The sequence below is a fragment of the Bemisia tabaci genome, chromosome 9 (genome assembly GCF_918797505.1).
Source record: "Bemisia tabaci chromosome 9, PGI_BMITA_v3".
NCBI lineage: Eukaryota > Metazoa > Arthropoda > Insecta > Hemiptera > Aleyrodidae > Bemisia > Bemisia tabaci.
Genome location: NC_092801.1, coordinates 9,430,464 through 9,450,746, shown reverse-complemented (window position 1 = coordinate 9,450,746; position 20,283 = coordinate 9,430,464). Strand labels below are relative to the sequence as shown.

Below are 20,283 nucleotides of genomic sequence, written 5' to 3'. Positions count from 1 at the left end.
TATTTGGATTATTTCATTAATAAGACATATTATCCTAATGAACGTGACGTCGTTAGGACATGTTGCAACATACACATGTTTCTTGTTGTAATTTCGTTTAATAGAGCCACCAGTTTAGCATAAAAGTCACATTTAATGACTTGCGTACTCTATTCGGCAACGATAAAAGATGATTGAAATTAATCTAAGGCAGGCTGGTGGTATCCAAGAATTTTGAAGGATTTCTAAGTCGAGGTCTACTCCTGACATACGCACCCGTTGGAAATGACATGTCAGTTTACCATATTTCAAATAATCAAAATTTCTGATGAAAGGGTCTTCTCCCTAACATAGCCTTCACTTTTTCCAGACACAGGTTCAAGGTCAACGGATCGTCATTGACCAATGCAACTTTACAGTATACTCTCGGAAAATTGAAAATACCGAAAATATCTTCTTTATGACCATTCGTCCATTAAAGAAGACCGGTTAACTTTGATTATCATTTATTCTCATTGTTAAGAAGGCTCAATGAATGAATTGCGAATAGAAACAATGGGCCTCACAGTTAGAGACAATCGCGGAGAATGGTTCGGCGGGCGGAAAAGAGGTGCCAAATTGCGGAAAATTCCAGACAGCGAGTAGAATCAGCGGGCCTCAGGATCTTAGAAAATTGAAGATTCGCCGCGGATATTTTTAACAAAATGGAGATTTTTTTATGAAAATGTTTGTGCACGATATTTACCATCCGTTTGGGGATCAACATTTTGCGCGCTTAGTTTTGCAAAAAAATAGTGATAACGTAAAGTACTAAGGTACGGACCTGATAAAACGCGGACTATTTTCAGAGACATTTAAGCAAAATTGGAAAAATGTAGATGTGTGGTTTAATTTCTAATATTTAATTTTGTATAGTCCTATGCTCCATGTGCAGAAAATGCACGAGCTATTTACAAATCTTCCGGTGTTCGTTTTAGCAAAGAATCAGATAATTCAGAAACATTTGACTAGCAGGCACTGAAAGACGACAGATAAATCGACTATATAAGTCCGTAACCACGTATATCGGTTTGCGAAGTGAAAGACTTCCTGTCATACTTCATTTTTTTGAATGGAAAATTACTCAATGGCATTTCCTAAAAACTGCCGTAATTTTTCTTTCCTGGAAAAAGAAAATTCTGCGAAAACTTAACGGAATGATGTCGCTTTGTTCTCCTTTGAAAAAATAAAATAAGAGCGGAGATTTTCAAACACCGCATATCGACGGTGAAACTACCAAACCACGTATCTCGTTTGCGGTGTTTAAAAATCTACGCACGCATTTTATTTTTTTGAAGTAGACCAAATCAATATCATTCCTTGAAATTTTCACAGAATTTTCTTCGCACGAAGAGGAAAAATCACAGAAATTTTCAAGACTGGACGTTAAGTAGTTTTTCATTCAAAAAATAAAGTATGACAGGAAGTCTGCGACGTCGCAAACCGAGATACGTGGTTTGGTAGTTTCACCGTCGATATGTAATACGTGGTTCCGGACTTACACCGTCGGTATACGGATTTTCCAGTCTCCGTTTAAGGAAAAAATCTGAAAAATTTGACTGGCATCACTTAAAGACAGATAAATACCGTTTGTTCCTTGGCAGACGTGCAAAACTGCATCAGTATATAGGACCTGTGTAATCCGCTGACAATCTCACATTTTGTTTTATCCAGTTTTGCCCGTTGGGAGAATGTTGTCTACTTGTAATTTTCTTTAAACATTGGAAAGTGCAGTCTACATAAAGTATTCACTTGACTGAGCTGTTTGTGCCGTCTCTCTTAGACGGTATCATTATTGTTTTAAGAAGTCGTATTCAAACATGGAAAGTGAAAGAAGAAAGAAAGTAGCTCTAATTCAAGCAATTGGTACAGCAAACCCACCTACCTGCTACCTGCAGGCTGATTACCCGGAGCTTTATTTTGAAATCACCAAGAGCCAGCATTTGCCACATTTGAAAGACAAATTAAAACGGATATGTAAGTATACACAATTGAAAATTCCTGACTTCGTTCCTTTTTGTACCAGCTTCATTACTGGGCTTACTAAAAAAATCCTTTCGCCTTCCTTTTTAGCTAAAGGTAGAATCTAATGCAATTAGAGGACAGTGATCAGACGAACTGCATTTTGCAATAGGAGCTATCTCGTTTGAGGAGCAACTTATGTGCCGTAACTTACCACACGCAGATAGATGTTTTTTTGATGAAAGAGAAATTATAGTGCCTACTGCAAGATGGAGTCCAAACAGCCATATTCAAGAGCATGTGAGCCGTGAGCCGTGAGCCGTACATCAATCTCTTGTTTTGATGTCGAGAAAAGGGAAATTGGTGATGGTCATCTCAAATTCATACCAACTCCATCCAAACTTAAGATATCAGCCATAATAGCGGTTTTATGGTGGAAAACTTTCTGTTTCCAAACACATAGTTTAATATGCTCATTCCTATGTATATTCGAACGGAAAATCTAAATTAACCGTCAAAAATATCCTAAAGGCCATTGTCAGGCTTAAACCCAATACGGCGGCTGAAAATCGCTTTAAGAGGTGAACAATGAACATTATTCCGAAGAGCTTTAAGTGCGCAATTAGCGTTGAAATCATTAGGTTTTCTAATTTGTAGAGTCGTTAGATGAGGTAATTCTTGAGCTGCAATTACCCAAAAACTCAATAATTCAAGATGACGGCCAGTGAATGCGTAAAAGCAAAATGTGCGAACGAAAAAAAAATTGAAAATGCGTTCCAAGAACTACCCACTTTGTCTGTTTTGATGAGTATTTTAAACTTGCTTCATGAGCTCAAACTGATTTCCGAGTAATTTTACCGATAGAGAATATTGTCAGTCTGAAATGCCTATCTCTGTGTACTTGAAGACCTAATAAATTGAGCATCGGCCCCCAAAAATACTAGGAATCTATGGGGAGCAAAGCAGAACGCGCTTTCAAAACTAATGCCACTGTCCACTGAGCGCAAATCTATTCTTAGGACCGGGAAAGTGAAAACGCCTTCCTTTTTCGATACGCAACACGGACAACCTGGGAACACGAATAGTTGCATCCAGGCGCCTTAAAATGAACCTAATCCTATCCAAACGCTTTGATTGTCGATCAACAGAGGACATAGTGGGTCATCTTTAAGGCGCCTGGATACAACTATTCGTGTTCCTAGGTTGTCCGTGTTGCGCATCGAAAAATGAAGCCGTTCTTACTTTCCCGGTTCCAAGATTAGCTTTGCGCTCAGTGGACAGTGGCATTAGTTTTGAAATCGCGTTCTGTTTAGTTCCCCATAGTTTAATGGTATTTTTGGGGGCCGATACTCAATTTATTAGGTCTTCAAGTACACGGAGATAGGCATTTCAGATTGACTATATTTTCTATCGCCAAAACTACTCGGAAATCAGTTTGCGCATCAAAACGGACAAATTGGGTAGTTGTTGGAATGAATTATCAATGTTTTTTTTTTTTGGTTCACACATTTTGCGCTGATGCTTTCCTGGTATTTGCGCGTATTCACTGGTCATCATATTTAATTATTAGGTTCTCAGGGAGTTGCAGGCTCAAAAATGACCTCATTTTCGGACTCTACAACTTAGAAAACCTGATGATTTCACCCATAGTTGTGCACCTGAAGCTGTCGGGAACAATATTCATTGTTCACCCCTGAATGCTATTTTATCCATTTAACTGACCCATTCTGTTGTATGTACAACGAACAATCGAAAACACAGGAAAATGCGGAAACAAGGCTAAAATAAAAATACAAAGGCAGGACGTCTCGGTACCATACGGCACCATTATCAACTGCTAAAACAGAATTAAAACTAAGAAACAAATTCAAATAAAAACCAGCAAACGGCGTTACATGGTGAAATTGGTATTGAAATGAGACTGCAGTAATAACAGGAACACTGCATTCTGTGTGGATTCTGTTATCACTGCAGTCTCATTTCAATACCAATTTCACCATATAACGCCGTTTGCTGGTTTTTATTTTAATTTCTTTTTTAATTTTAATTCTGTTTTAGCAGTTGATAATGGTGCCGTATGGTACCGAAACGTCCTGCCTTTGTATTTTGTACTTTAGCCTTGTTTCCGCATTTACTGTGTTTTCGATTGTTGTTTCCGTTTCGGGCTGCTTTTACATCCTCTTTGTTTTCCACTGTACAACGAACGAATGTTACTCGTAGAGAATCATCACCTCATCTACCATTTGATCCGACAGGTGTAAATTCGAAAATTAAAAAGAGGTACATGCTCCCGATGGAGGAGATTGTTGAAAAGAACCCTAACATCCGTACATACGGAGCGCCATCCCTGGATGCTCGTCAAGATATTCTTGTAGAAGAAGTACCGAAGCTCGCCATGGAGGCGGCAATGAAAGCCATCGAAGAATGGGGCGAACCCGCGGCGAGCATCACGCACCTCGTATTTTGCACGTCGTCGGAAATCAGCGCGCCTAGTGCTGATCGTCGCCTGGCTAAACTTATCGGGCTTAAACCATCGGTTCAAGTAAGTGTGTAAATAATGGTAGTGAAAGAACAATTTTCTATGAAATGAAATAAATGAAGGAAAAAAGTATTGCCTTTACACGCGTGTGCACGGAGAAAAAACTTCGTGCATGGGACCCGAAGTCGGGGCCGGATTTACCTACTTGCCGCCCATGGGCCGCCTGTATTTTGCCGCCCCCTTCTCATTCGTTTTGAAACGTCAATAAAAACCATCAACTGAACGTACCGGTGGGGGAGGGGTGTATAAGACGCGTTTAGATACTCGTGTTGGATACATTTTTTGCGAAAGCCCTGGCAACACTACTAGCAAAATTTCACGGAACTTTGCAGGAAAGTTAAGTTCCGTAAACCTATCTCTATGTGGACAAGGTCCTCTATTTATAAGAAATGAACAAAAAACTTATGAAAGAATAAACATATGTTGAAAACTCTAGAAGAAAACCCTTTTTGGTGTCAAAGGACAAGTACTTAGAGACTTTGTAAAGCACCAAGTTGAAATCGATACACCTTGTTTGATGACAGAGAGTTAAGCGTTTAAAAATTTCCGAGTTGGTGTGTTTTCGTTCTCACCGACTTTCAGATACTGATTTTTCACAGTCAGCCCTGAAAAATGTATATTTTTTGACCTGAATAACGCTTGAATTTTTATATAACTTGTTGGTACAAGGTATACTGAACCGAAAAAAGAAAACCGCAAAATCGGATGGTCACCCTTTTCCCTTGAAATGGCCAAAAATTGGTATTTCCAATAAAATACTTCGATTTTTTCCTTTTCCCGCCGCTGTTTCGAGCACTTCCGATTGCAATTTCGAAATTTCCTTTTGCGTGCAGATGCATCTATCCCTAAGTGTTACTAAACCGTAGAAAAGTGAAAATCGAAGAAAACCCGAGTTGGTGTGTTTTCGAACTCACTGATTCATTTAACGTAGACAGTTGCTGTTTGGACGGATCTTCTTAGCTTTGGCTAATCTACAAGAAGCAAGCATCAAAACACGATTCTGTCACCAGCGCAACTGATCCATAACTCCAAATTTTCATGTAACACTTTCAGAAATTCATAATCTACCAGCAAGGTTGCTACGCCGGCGGGACTGCGCTCCGTCTGGCCAAAGACGTGGTCGAAAACAACGAAGACGCTCATGTTCTCGTCGTTTGCTGCGAAATCTACAGCCTTTGCCGTTTTCAAGGACCCTCTGAGACCCGAATGGACATTCTAGTGGGGGCGGCACTGATGGGGGATGGGGCTGCAGCCGTGATTATTAGTGGGGGCAACGGTGGAGGTAACTCGGAACCCTCGAGAGGCCAATTGCCTCTCTTCGAAATAGTATCAGCCACTCAAACAGAGATCTTAAATACGGAGGATGTTATTGGATTTGTTACATGTGAGGCGGGGGTTCGCGTCTCTTGGAACAAAGCTGCGCCCAAGGTGATCATCAGAATTTCATTTGACTTTTTTGCGACTTTTAGATTTTTTTTTCATTCAATGACCGATTACGATTGAATCAGTGAGAACGAAAACACATACCAACTCAGAAAAATGAAAATAATCAAGACACTCGCAAAACTGCACAGTAGGCGGAGAAGTTAGTTGAAGAAAAAGATTTTTGCTGCTGCCGAAAGACAAGTATTTATGGAGACTTAAAAGGTCTAAGTTGGAGCAGATGCGCTAACTGCAATGAACTTTATGTAAATTAATTGTCTCTGATGGAAATTAAGCATTTTCGAGTTAGGTGTGTTTTTGTTCTCACTGATTCAATTGATTCTGGAGAAATTTTTCCCATAGCGTCCGATTCTGAGGACCAACATTCTCTAGGACTGCAATTTAGGCCTTAAAAGCATATTGGATTATGTAGCATCGTGTCCATGATATTGGACTCCATGCTCACCCTTGATATATTTTGCCTGCTCATCTCGTCCAAGATTTTGGACTCCATGCTCATCGCTAAACTTCTCACTTCTTTGCTTGAGCATGGAGTCCAATAGCAAGTAGACCTTTTCTAGTTTTTATAGTTCACCATGATCGAAAATCGTATACCTCTCTTATCTAATCTAACTTGAACCCAACCTAACCTAACCTAACCTAACCTAACCTAACCTAACCTAACCTAACCTAACCTAACCTAACCTAACCTAACCTAACCTAACCTAACCTAACCTAACCTAACCTACCTAACCTAACCTACCTAACCTAACCAATGCTCAATTTTTTACGAAAACACTTTTTTACGTCTTTATTTCACAAAAATTGTCTGAATAAATTTTTGGACCATATGCTCTTGTGTTGTCAGAGAATACCTACATCCCACAATTTTGGACGCTATGCTCGCTTTGATTTTTCTAAAAAATTATCCCTCATTAAAGTGAGCATGGAGTCCAAGATCTTGGACGTGATGAGCAACCGGACATTATATAGGTGATCATGGAGTCCAATATCATGGATGCGATGCTACATTACCCAATATTGCTGTCCAAAAAGCCTCTAAATGATCCTCTCAAAAATGAAAAATTTGAATTTTACGGATATAGGCCGTTGGGGTATCAATTTTTAGGTAATTCACGCGTGGGATCCAATTCTGTAACCGCATAAATTCTTTACGATAGAAAAGTGTGCCTCAAAAACAAGAGGGCTGCCCTAAAATTGCAAAATGTAAAAAGTGAACATGAGAAAAATACAAGTTGGAACTGTAACTAATAGAGATATATCTCGGGAAATTGGAAGGCGTAGGGTTATACAAACTGAATTACCATTTGGGCCGCATTAAGCAGAAATGAACCAAGCCGCATCAGTTATCGCCAAATCTAATTAGAAATTTAATGTTTTACATGCAAATGGTTAGGCAGATTTTTGTGCAAGCGGTGATTTTTCTGGACAGTACGAGGCAAATTCCTCAACATTTTCAAAAGAATCCGCACAAACGTTCTGTTGTAAAAAGTCAAATTGCCCAGTTAAATTTTGCAATAGCTAATGTAGCTTGGTTCCTTTCCGCTAAACGTGGTCTATTTGGCGCTTAGAAGGCAATACCCGATATTTGACTAGCGTCATTGACTAACTGAAAAAACTTGGTACAAACTCCAGAGACTGCGCTCTAAAGAGTGGATTTCAGACTTTCTGTGCCCAACGTGAATTTTGAGCGAATTTTCCCTTAAAAATTGTATTCAGCTGGCTGTAGCTCTTGCTTGCAACAGACCTAATCTCTTATTGGTCTCCCTCGAAATTCTGTTAATTTAATTTTTAATCTTTAATATTTAAGACAGTATGTCAGAACATTTTACCCAACGTGCCTTAAATATCAGTATGAAGCTGAAAATCTCAATACAATGGGAAAAAGCTCACACACTTATTGGTTTCCTTCGAAATTCTGTTAATTTAATTTTTTATCTTTAATATTTAAGACAGTATATGTTAGAATATTTTACCCAACGTGCCTTAAATATCAGTATGAAGCTGAAAATCTCAATACAATGGGAAAAAGCTCACACACAAGCACAGTCTTTCCTCAAAGAGATACGCTGTTTGGTACAACACCAGTTACGGCGTAAACAGCGTATTCCCTAGAGGGAAAATTGTGCTCATAGAAGCTTTTTCCTCTGTACTGAGATTTTCAGCTTTAGGCTGATTTTCAATGCACGTTGGCTAAAAAAATCTCTTATTGGTTTCCTTCGAAATTCTGTTAATTTAATTTTTAATCTTTAATATTTAAGACAGTATGTTAGAATATTTTACCCAACGTGCCTTAAATATCAGTATGAAACTGAAAAAGCTCACACACAAGCACAGTTTTTCCTCAAAAATATACGCTGTTTGGTACAACACCAGTTACGGCGTAAACAGCGTATTTCTTAGAGGGAAAATTGTGCTCATAAAAGCTTTTTCCCTCTGTATTGAGATTTTCAGCTTTAGGATGATTTTTAACGCACGTTGGCTAAAAAAAAAAGGATAACATTTTGTCTTGTGACCCGTGCGTCCACCGCATTCAATTTGTGCTCAATATTTAAGGTGGTTGCTGAGAACATCGAGCAGTGCTTGGCCGAAACCTTCGCTCCGTTGGGCGTGGAGAACTGGAACGAGCTTTTTTACGCGGTTCACACAGGAGGCGCGGCCATTTTGCGAGGGATGCAAGAGAAACTCGGCTTGGCGGAGGGAAAGCTCGATGCGAGCTGGAGTGTGCTGAGTGAATATGGGAACATGGGCTCTCCATGCGTCCTCTTCGTCCTGGATGCACTCAGGAAGAAGTCGATGGGTGAAGGGAGAAGCACTACAGGCGATGGGCTGGAGATGGGCGTGCTCGTAGGGTTTGGACCAGGTCTCACCGTCGAGACAGTGGCGCTTAAGAGTGTTCCTTTGAAAGCGACCAAGAAATAACATATATGATGGGGTAATAAATGTGTCCTATTTTAAGCGAATTTTATTTAGAGGCTCTGTACTACTTTTGTGCCCGAACCTCCGAGCTGTCATTTTATTTGAGTTCGGAGCTTCCGATTCGGTGCCTAACGAATCGCAACATTGGTTTTTGACAAAAACATTGAATCACGTAGACCGTGCATCCTGTGATACAGAAGGCGAGACAACTTTCAGGAATTCGCATGCCGATGAGTGGTGGCAATTTCGCCTTGATGTCTAGTTCTTGGATTTTTGCTATTCATACATATTCCAAAACGAAATAAAAAAGTCAACAGCACGCAGTGTTCCCAAGCGGTCTCCCATCTAAGTACTAACTACGCCCGACGCTGCTTAACTTCGGTGATCGGACGAGAACCGGTGCTTTCAACGTGGTATGGCCGTTGACATACGGTTTCGTAGTCGTTTTTCGTGATAGGATGCTGAGAAAACGATTTGATTTGACGAATTCTACCGATAGGTTTGTTTATAATGGACCGCGTTAAATAGAAAGGAACAAAGCTACATCAGCTATTGCTAAATTTAATCGGGAAATTTTTTTACATGAAGACGGCTGTGCGGATTTTCTCGAAAATCTCAGTGAAATTTCTCCATAGTACGAAGCAAATTCTTACAATTTTCAGAGGAATCCGCACAAGCGTTCCCTCATAAAAAATTAAATTGCCGTGTTTAATATGGCTGTAGCTGATGTGGCTTAGTTCATCTCTATGAAACGCGGTCTAAATGACATTTCGTTGCTCCCCGGACGGAAGGGCGTAACTCCATTCCAGAGTTGCGAAATTGACCGAAACAATCCAATTTTTGCGAGAATATACCTGCGCAATTTTGGACTAGAACTCCTCTAATTTTTCCAAAAAATCAGATGAAAAATTGGTGAGGCTTTCCGTTACACGTACTCAAGATTTTTCTTGTAAAAATGCAATTTACGAAGTGAAATGGCAATATTGATGTGTATTTATGTTCAGTCGTGAGGGAAACAACGATTCCAGAGCTCCCTGCTTCAAAAACGGACAGTGCCATAATTTGATTCAGACAAGTCACCCTGGTTTCACAACTTTACGCAAATTTTCGTCCGTCGAATTGAAAGGGACACTAGGAAACAAAGTCACACAGAGATGACGTTTGCACAACACCGTGGTGACTTTTTCTCTGTACATATTGAGGAGATAGCTCCCCTCAATGGAGATGTCGCATGTGTGAGGAATTTGCGATATGACTGTTGATTCTTGTGTAAAATTTCGCGGGAAACACGATGGTGCCACTGGTTTTCTCTGAAATCAACTCCCAAGCTAAAAAAAAACAAGCAGGAAGCTCCAACGCATTGGCGTCGGAGAGCGGCTCTGGGGGCAGTAGTTGTAGTCAAGAATGAGGGCCTAGACACATTTTGTCATTGATGTACAATCCGACAACTGTCGATTCATGTTTTGTAACTTAGCAGATTTACGTAGCCGGTGTATAAATGTGTATTGGGCTTTGATATGGCGAATACATGGCATTATCACTTGTTGTATACTTTTAATTTTGAAAGCTCTTTGGAGGTCCGCTTCCTAAAAAATCTCTGGTTGATAAGTCGTTTAGCGAGGCTGCAAAAAATTTGCATTTTTATATCTGAAAGTGTAGGTATTGGTTTTTTGTATAATTGTTTTTTTGGATTGCTGGAAAAGTAACGCATACTTCTATAATTTAGGACTGAGTCAGGGAAATATAAGGTTCGTTAAATAGTAAATATTCCTAGTACCGTGTGACACTATTGTTAACGAAAAGTTTTTGCAACTTGTCAAAGAGGTTGTTGAATGATCTTCGAATAACTTTTGATGAGCTAGAGGTAATGGTTCTATCTGCAGCTCGTGGACTTCTGTACGATATTGTCCAGAATCATCTAAATTTTCAAAAAGTGTCCGCTTGTTCGATACCCAATTTGCTCATTCATGCATACAAGGAGAAGCGCATGAAAGCTTTAGCAGACATTTTGGAGATGAATCAAGAATTAGATGAAGAATTTATGACTTAAATCACGGCACCTTAATCACGGGATGACCTTAATTACGGCAACTATTTATTGTCCATGAGATGCAGATGGTTCCATTTCCCTAGCTCATCAAAAGGTATTCGAAGATCAATTTCATCAGCCACCCGTACGAACCACGTTTCTAGTGACCCGTACTTGCTTCGCACGTATGAAACATACAATCAGAGAAAACAGAATTCATCTTACAATAATCAATAATCAGTAGGACATGAATCGTTGCGATGTATAATACGACATTATAATGCGGCATTACTATTGTAATTCATTTTAATGTTTAGGGGCATTATAAATCATTATTGCCACGTCGGAATGAAATGTTGTAGACTGAATTGAAAAGCATGTTGGCAAAATTTATTATAAAAATAGTATAACATGTAGGTACATAACATAAAGGTAATACAAATTAAATGATTAGAGCGTGTATATTTCATTACATTATAGGTATATTACAATCATTTTTGTCATTGTTGGAAATTTTGATAGTTTGAATTTTGATAGTTGATAGTTGATAGTTTGAGAGTTGAAAATTTGGTTATTTTATTTAGTTAAGGTGATTCGATAGACGCCATATTTTGTGTCAGAATGGCATGCGACATATCCCATCAATTGGTTCCATTTTTTCATTTACTCATCATTTTTCTCCAATTTTAAGTTTCGCAATTCTGTTTTCAGGAGACTAAAGCACTCACTTATCAATTTGTATATTTATATTGAGTTAAGGGTAGAGACGTATTCCTCACCGGAATTGAGGAATGGAGGTGTTACAGTAAGTCCGGCATTAGGTTCCATTTCGACATCAGCGACGATCAACGCTACGATACTGGAAGCCAGTCTTCCGATATTAAATCCCTAGCGGGGAAGAAAAAAAATGCCTAGATTTCGCTAAAAATCCCTAAATCCCCAGATTTGCTCAAATATACTTAAAAAATCCCTAGATTTTGCAAAAAGCGCCATTTTTTTATGAAGAATCATGATGTCATTCGATGTAGCGATTTGCAATATTTAAATCTGATTGGCTCGTTTGAATTTTGGCGCTCTCTGAAAGCAGTGCTAATCCAGACCAATAAAATGAAAGAATATTAGTTGATTTCTTATTATTAACAGGTTGAATGCAGTTGAATGTTAAGTACATCGAAGGACGCAATCGTTTTAATTTCCGGCTTATTTGCGGGGAAAATAGTGTTGCCAAAAAGGCCTACAAAATATAGATGAAAAAATGTTTTCGATTGTCGAAGCTAGAATTGAGGTTAAAAAGTTGATTTTTGGTAACTTTACCTCATCAAAAAAAAATCCGTAGATTTCCTGAAAAATCCCTAAATCCCTGGAAATTCCGGAAAATCCCTAAATCTAGGAATAAACTCTTAGACATCGGATGGCTGTTGGAAGCATTAGAGTCAACATTTGAAACGCTGCTGCAGAATTTGCCGGGAGTATAATCGAGTGTTGAAAGTCAGTAGAATTGAACAATGTAATAATTGCTTTCCGAAATAAGCGTTATAATAAAAAAACAACGAATCTGAACTGTTAATACTGGAACACACCTTCTGTAAATGTACCTTGCGAGAGATAAGTAAAAAAATAGATGTACTGGAGGAGAAGTGCTTCTCCACAGAGTTTGAAGAAGGAAAAAAAATGCCCAAATTTACTTACTTCAGCATTTTCGGCAAAATCACTGCAATTTCCGAACCTTTTTCTGGCCAGGGGCCAAAATTAAATGATTATGAAGGGCCACTTAGATGTTGTAGATAAAAATAGGACTGTTGAAAAATTCGCCGTTTTCAATAAATATGTACCCGGAATGGAAGACATCTAGGGGAAAATTGTTACGATTTTCCGATGCAAATATTTTCCTACAATCTATTTTCCTGCGTTTTGGGATTATACGTACTAAGCAGGCTAAGGGCCCGTTCGCCAAAACTAATCGGAACTGTATGAATGAAGTGCTCCTTTTAAAAATCAAAACAATATCGAATTGCGATATATTACACAGTTAAGATAGGGCTATGTCCTGTCGTAAGCGGCGACATAAAGTCGATATCATTTCAATAATCGCCCCAATGGCCACGATAGTTGTTAGACGTTTACGGTTTCCCTGGTAACCTTTGTTTGCTATCAGCTGATATCGAGTAAATGACTAGGAAGCTCCAACCCAGTGGTTAAAGCTTCCTTAACCGCGAAAACTTTAAAATTCAAATTTTCAAATTTTGAACGTAAAGTACATTTTTTCCATCACGAGATAAAAGCACAAACAAGTTTTGAATTGTTGACTGTATCACCATGATTCCAAAAATACAATACACAACATAGCATTGACTAACAATAAAACAGTATGCAATAAAATAAAGTCATGACAAGGAACATAGCCGAAAATGGCGCCGATTCCCATCAACCAACGCGCGGTCTCTACAATGTAACATGCTGCATTGATACTCCCCAGCTGGGACCGTCCGGAATAGCAGCTCTAGTGCAAGCACCAGAGCCGCTAAAACCCAAGTTGAGGCCAAAATGGAGGGGATATCTCACACTATTTTGAGAGTCCACCTCTACATCAAAACAAACTCTCCATGCAAATATAGGGAGCAAATATACATTGACAGGGCTGCCACTTTATTTGGGGACTCCAAAACTGAAAACACGGCAACCCTGCTAATGTATGTGCTCCCTATCTTTGCATTGAGAGTTTGTTTTGATGTAGAGGTGGACTCTCAGGGTAGGGTGGGATATCCCCTCCATTTTGGTCTCATTTTGAGAGCTTTTTTTGAGCTTGGGAGTTGATTTCAGAGAAAACCAGTGTCACCATCCTGTTTCTCGCGAACTTTTACACAAGAGTCATTGGTCAAATCGCAAATTCCTCACACATGCAACATCTCCATTTCACGAATTTGCCTCTGGTGGATGGTCCGTCGGTGCAACTCGTATTTGTGAAGCCCCTTGACCGCAATCGGTAGTAATGGCAAGGAATGAGGGGAGCCACTTCAACATCACTCACTTTGATGATACGCAAACAAACGCTCCATACACACCCATCCCACCCATACTCGCTGCGTTTACCTCCGACGTCAAACCCAAAATACAGGACTCCCTGTTTCGATTTAAAGGCTGCATTTGTAATGTCGCATGGGTGGGTGGGGGGGGGGGGGTTGGGTGACGGACTCAAGAACACACACAACTAGGACTATACATGTGCATCGCAAAAAAACAAGACATAAAAAGTGAACACAATCGAAACTCAATCTAAAACCGAGTATAAAAAATTAAAAAACGTATTTTTAAAGTATAAAAACAGATTTTTATTCTTTTTCAGGAGTAATTGTAAGAAATAGGGTTTCAAAATAATGATAGATCATTATACAGCAAGGAAATTTTTTTTATGATCTTTCTTTTTATGTCTCTTTATTGATTTTGTTATCGGTTGCTTTTACAAAATTCTACTTAATACCTATTTCAATCTTTAACTCTATATCGACGGCGTATGTCCGCAATCACGTATCTCGTTTGCGGTGTCTAAAAATCTCCGCCTCTATGTTATTTTTTTAAGGCAGAACACATTGACATCATTCCTCGAAGTTTATACAGAATTTTTTTCGCACAGAGAAGGAAAATCACGGCAGTTTTGAAAAACTGCCATTAAGTATGAAAAGTTTTCCGTTCAAAAATAAAGTATGACGGGAAGTCTGCGACTTCGCAATCCGAGTTATGTGATTGCCGACTTACACCACTGATATTTTCCAGATAATTGCAAGTTCTAGAATCAGTCTGAACTATCCTACCATTAATTATCCTAAGTTCCCTGGTAAAAATTGGTAGTAGAATGTGTGTTCCAAAATATTATAGACCTACAGCCGGCTGTAAGATTTCCAATAGCTTCTGTAGCCTGCTGTACAATTTCTTTTAGCCTTTATAGCCGATGGCGATTAAGCAACAGCCAGACGATAACGTTAATACTAAACGTTACTAAATACGGATACCAGGACTTAGTTAGTTTTTGGACTACCGCTCTCTTTTTGTGCCGTAGTATCTTGATTTATTTTGCGAGGAAAGCTCCGTACTTTTGAAGGATGCCTGTCATTCTTAATATGTTGGAGCGCCCTCAATTTCTTATGATACTGTGCAATACCTCTGGTGTGAAATAGTTGCTTCAAGCGCCGCGGTACGCTGCGGCGCGGCGCGGTGGGCGGGCAGTCAGCGCTGAACGCGCATTGGCGCCTACAAACCTAACAGGGATACTTCACGCATTGCGCAATGCGTGAAGTATCCCTGTTAGGTTTGTAGGCGCCAGTGCGCCGCCGCGCCGCTCCGCTTTGTGTTAGGCTCTAATATTTAATCTCGTGGAGTCAGCGTTTTTCAACTCATGACTTTGAAATGTTTGCACACTCTGTACGGATTATTCTCATTTTAATTGATGAAAAAAAATATGCAGTAAAGGAAAATATAATGTGCGTTTTGTAAATATTAGGGTGATTCCGTACAAACTTAAGGATTTACAAAGCACAATAATTTCCACACAATTTCTTATAGCCTTTTACTGCCGATGGCAAAAATGCAACAGCCAGGCGATAAAGCGTGAAGCCCGGCGATAGGAACTATAGCCCGGCTGTATAATTTTTTATCGCTTCGTGTAGCCCGGCCGTGCAAACTTTGATGATTATTTCGTCACATTTTTAATTTCAAGGGGTGCTTACAAAAGAAAATCTCACAAGGGAAGCAATGGAGCCACTTTTAGAACATCGTGGTTTTGTATGAGCGGAGTTATAAGCGTTTAAAGTTTCCGAATTTTGTCCGACCTCTCTTATTGACTCGATCTTCTGCGCACCGTGTATGCTTCACGTGATTAGCTGGTGTTATACCATCAAATGAAGCCGTCGCATCCTCAAGGTCAGTTGTTGTGATTGGCTTGTTCGACGACTTGGACCAATCTCAGCACTTGACGTCTATGAACTGATTGCACAGTTTGATCGTGTGACATCGGCTAAAATAGCGCGATTTTCCCTCCAAAGTGTGCTCGGCTGGTTGCATATCTTGTATTTGAAGGGGCTCGTCTCATCCGGGAGTCATAACGACCGTTCGGTGGAGTTCAATTTTACTCAAATCGGCAAATGGACCGTGCTAAGCAGAAAGGAACCTAGCCTCATCAGCTATTGCCAAGTTTAACCAGGCAATTACATTTTTAACACAAAAGCGGTTGTGTGGATTTATGTGTAAATTTCTGTGAATTTTCTGCATAGTGCGAAGCAAATTCCCTAAAATTTTCAAAGAAATCTGCGCAAACGTTCTCCCGTTGAAAATTGAATTGCCACGTAAAATTTGGCAAAAGCTGATGCGGCTTGGCTCCTTTCTACTAAACGCGGTCCAAATAAAACGCTTCGCCTCGCGGTCTCACGGGGAATAAATATTAGAGGAGCGTCGTTATGCGACACAGTGGATCGAGTCCATAGGGGAGGTCGGACAAAGTTTGGAATTTTTAAGAGGTTATAACTCAGTTTATACACAATTTTGAGGTCCTGAAAGTGGTTCCATTGGTTGCCTCGTTAAATTTTCTTCTAAAAGCACCACTCAAAATTTAACACAAGTCGAGATAAACATCAAAATTTGCAATGGACCACTAGACAAGGTACGAATTTAAACATTCTGATACATGTTTCTTCACCAGAATTTCACGTAGAACACGATTCGCGCAACGAAAATTACTGAAACCAACTCCTAACGTAGATATTAACATTTTTATCTCACATTGGTCACGAGGAATTTGAACTGGCCGCTCACAAGAAACTCAAAGCTCTACGTGAGCCAAATCGCGCACTACAACGGTTTCTGCAAGCTTCTCAATAGAGCAATGTTCAAATCCCACCATGTGTTGTTCAAACTATAAGTAATTTGCTATAGCTGAGCCGAAGCGTCAAGATCGAGGTTGCCAGATTTTTTATCGCAGAGACGTTCATAATAACGTTTAGCACGCGATGTGAATCACGTAGAGCATTGAGTTTTAATGAGCGGGTGGTTTCAATTCATGCACCAAGAATCATTAAATATCTTCGGAGGGAGTTGATTTCGGTAATTTTCGTCTTGCGCATCGTGTTTTACGTGAAAATATTGTAAAGACACATGTATCCGAATGCTGAAATTCATATCTTGTCTAGTGGTCCATTTCAGTCAAAAATTTCATGTCCGAACTCTCTAATCGACTCGATCCACTGGGCGGCTGATGGGCTTTTGCGGGATTTCGTCATGTTAAACGCTCGTCGGAAGGTCATCGCGTCGCGCCTCGTAGGCGTCGACGCACAGTAGATCGAGTCAATTAGAGGGAATGGAAATGACATGTTTCACTAAAATTGCAAATTCAGACGTTTATTTCGCCACATCTCAAACTTCGAGGGGTGCTAATGGTAGTAAATTTTACAAGGAAACCGTTGGAATCAGTTTCATAACCTCGATTTGTCGCATAAACGGAGTTATAAGCGTTTCAATTTTCCAATTTTTTTCCGACCTCTCCTGTTGACCCACTGTGCGACGCTGACGGCGGGAAATCTGAAATCGATGCCCACCAGTCATAAGTAACGCTTTGCTTCAAATCACCCGGGTTTAACCGGGTGGAGGGGGGGGGGGGGGGGTGCACGGAGCACAGTGGACTCTGCTACTAAAAATTCGGCTCGAGTCATTGGAGTATCAATGTGAATGGTTGTGAATGTGAACGACGAGCACATTGAAAAAAGGCTCATGTGTTAACTGATTGGGAAGAGAACAAAAGAGAGACTAGACTGAAAAAAACTTTCTTGGGATATTTTTTTGACCTAAAATGTCGTTCTTTATCGACAAAATTTGGTTTTCTCATTCAAATGCGTGTGGACTTAAATTTGAGTAAGTTTTTTTTTAGTTAAGTGAACTTTTTTTTTTTTTTTTTTTATTTTTTTTTTTTAACTTACTTACTTAAACTTGACGATAGCAAAACAGCGCTTTTTTAAGTAAAAAAAAAGTATTTCAACCAGAAAAAAGGAAATTTAAAAAAAAACCATGCAGCTTTGTGAAACATCGTTATTGTAAGTTTCACTGTAGTAGCGGTGAGGGCTGGTTTCTGTCTTTTTATGATTTTCCTTTTTTTCCGGTTGAAAATTCAGTCGTAACACTACGAACCGTCCCGGATGTTTTATTTTATATTTCTACTTTTGCGGTCTTAGTCTCATTTTATGTTGATCTTGAATAATCCGTACGCTATGCTTGTCCCTATATTTTATGAAATATATGCGTCTCAATTAATTCACCAGCGGATTGATTATTGATATTGATAGACAAAGTGATAGACAAAGAAGACGTGAGGAGTATAAAGCGACCCTATTGGTATAAATTGATAGACTGACAGTATGGGATTTTTCATGAGTTGCCGTTCGTCAGGCTATACCTACCTCCTTTCTGCCGTGCCAAGGAAGAACGCCGTATAAACATTCGAGAGCTGCCAAATTTCCCTCAATAAAATTTTCACTTTTTAGAAAAATTCTGAAATTTTTCCCTTGAAATTTGATCAAATCACAAACAAAATTATCTGATAAATTGACAGATAAATATTCAAAACTTTTCCCGAAAATTAGTGATTTGCCGGAGGAAATTTGGCAACACCTGAAGGCTCATACGGCGGGCGGCCTGCGGTGCTTAGCACGGCAGCATTGTAGCCACTCGCCTCCACCAATAGGATCTCTCCATGTCCCCTCTGTCTTCTTTGTCTATAGTTTTGTCGATAAACAATAACTGGCCCGCAGTTTATACGTACTAAAAAAATGAAGAAGCTAGTGCTTTCTTCTAGTAAGCAGTTACTCTCTGTTATTTATCCAACATGGAAATTCGGATATGGCCCCACAGAGTGGTGAAAAAGAGGCAATGAAACGGTTCCGATAATCAGCCCGTTAACCCGGATCAGAGACCGCCCTTTCGATGGAGAAGAAAAGTTTTTTTGCCGGCTTAAATCGGGCCCGAAACCCGAGGCGGCGAGTTTATCAATCACCCCCCCCCCCCCCACTTCAGAGGGTTCGCCTACCACCCCCGCCTCGGACAGCTTTGATAGTAGGCTTAAATTTCACCGATGTGATGCGACACCACTTTTCAGAAAGTACTGAACGTCCGCCTAGTCACCAAACTTCTGCCCTCATGACGCATTTTTGACGGGGTTCTTTGATTTTTTCACAGGAAAAACGCCGTAACTCCAATCAGGACTTTTCACCGTTCTCCCTTACATACTGTCCTATTACGAGAAAACTTGATCAACATTATGTTTCATTTTGTAAATTTGGAATCTCAATGGTGTGCCGCAGTTATTGTAGAATGGAGATGTTGCATGTGTGAGGGATTTGCGATTTGACGATTGATTCTTACGTAAAAGTTCGCGAGAAACACGATGGTGCCACTGGTTTTCTCTGAAATCAACTCCCAAGCTCAAAAAAAAGCTCTCAAAGTGAGGCCAACATAGAGGGGATATCCGACGCTATCCTGAGAGTCCACCTCTACATCAAAACAAACTCTCCATGCAAAGATAGGGTGCGAATACATTAACAGGGTAGCCGTGTTTTTAGTTTTGGAGTCCCCAAATAAGGTGGCAGCCGTGTCAATGTATTTGCTCTCTATCTTTGCATGGAGAGTTTGTCTTGATGTATTGGTGGACTCTCAGGATAGCGTGGGAGATCCCCTCCATTTTTGCCTCAACTTGAGAGCTTTTTTTGAGCTTGGAAGTTGATTTCAGAGAAAACCAGCGGCACCATCGTGTTTCTCGCAAACTTTTACCTAAGAATCAATAGTCAAATCGCAAATTCCTCACACATGCAACATCTCCATTGGACCGCGTTACTGGCAACTGGGCAATTTAATTTATTGCATGAAAACGGCGGAGCGGATTTGTTTAAAAATTTCAGTGAATTTTCAGCATGTTACAAGGCAAATCCCATAAAATTGCAAAATCAGGAATCGCTGTGTCAGAGATGTTTTGCACCCAGGTATCTTTTTTGTTTAAAATGGCTGGAAACTACTAAAATATTTAGTTGCATGAATCGAACTAAAATAAAGCCCCTCCCCTCCCCGTAAAAATCAGCATGTTCTCACGAGAAACGATACTTATTGTTAGTCTAGACCGGAAACTTACGTTTCTTTTTTTTTTTTTCAAAAGTCGTGCACTTGTTTCTTATGCAAGTTTAATATTTCCTTTGGCCCTTCCTTGTGTTTGAGCTAGTATCGATTATGTAATGAGAATTCCCTATCTTTAGAGATATCAACGATTATCAACCTACAATCTGTTTTAACTCTGTATATAAGCTCAATCACGATGAGTTTAGAGATAGAGAACCCTGACTCCAGGTTT

General features: G+C 39.7%; 1 protein-coding gene and 1 non-coding gene across 2 annotated transcripts; one reads left to right on the top strand and one right to left on the bottom strand.

Moving 5' to 3' along the window:
• Positions 1-1,482: 1,482 nt before the first annotated feature.
• LOC109030945 (uncharacterized) lies at positions 1,483-8,925 on the top strand. The gene is made up of 4 exons (XM_019042192.2): positions 1,483-1,995; positions 4,236-4,522; positions 5,573-5,947; positions 8,519-8,925. Exons 1-4 carry the CDS (start codon positions 1,839-1,841, stop codon positions 8,882-8,884), a joined length of 1,185 nt encoding a protein of 394 aa, XP_018897737.2. The 5' UTR covers positions 1,483-1,838; the 3' UTR covers positions 8,885-8,925.
• A 264-nt stretch (positions 8,926-9,189) lies between these two features.
• Positions 9,190-9,308, bottom strand: LOC140225560 (5S ribosomal RNA). The gene has a single exon (XR_011900606.1). It is a non-coding gene; the product is annotated as a 5S ribosomal RNA (ribosomal RNA).
• Positions 9,309-20,283: the final 10,975 nt, after the last annotated feature.

Excerpts from the sequence above, each read along its gene's own strand:
- LOC109030945 (XM_019042192.2), top strand. The coding sequence starts at position 1,839 with ATGGAAAGTGAAAGAAGAAAGAAAGTAGCTCTAATTCAAGCAATTGGT. Across the intron at positions 1,996-4,235 it reads AGACAAATTAAAACGGATAT|GTGTAAATTCGAAAATTAAA; the intron begins GTAAGTATACAC and ends TTGATCCGACAG. Across the intron at positions 5,948-8,518 it reads GGAACAAAGCTGCGCCCAAG|GTGGTTGCTGAGAACATCGA; the intron begins GTGATCATCAGA and ends TCAATATTTAAG.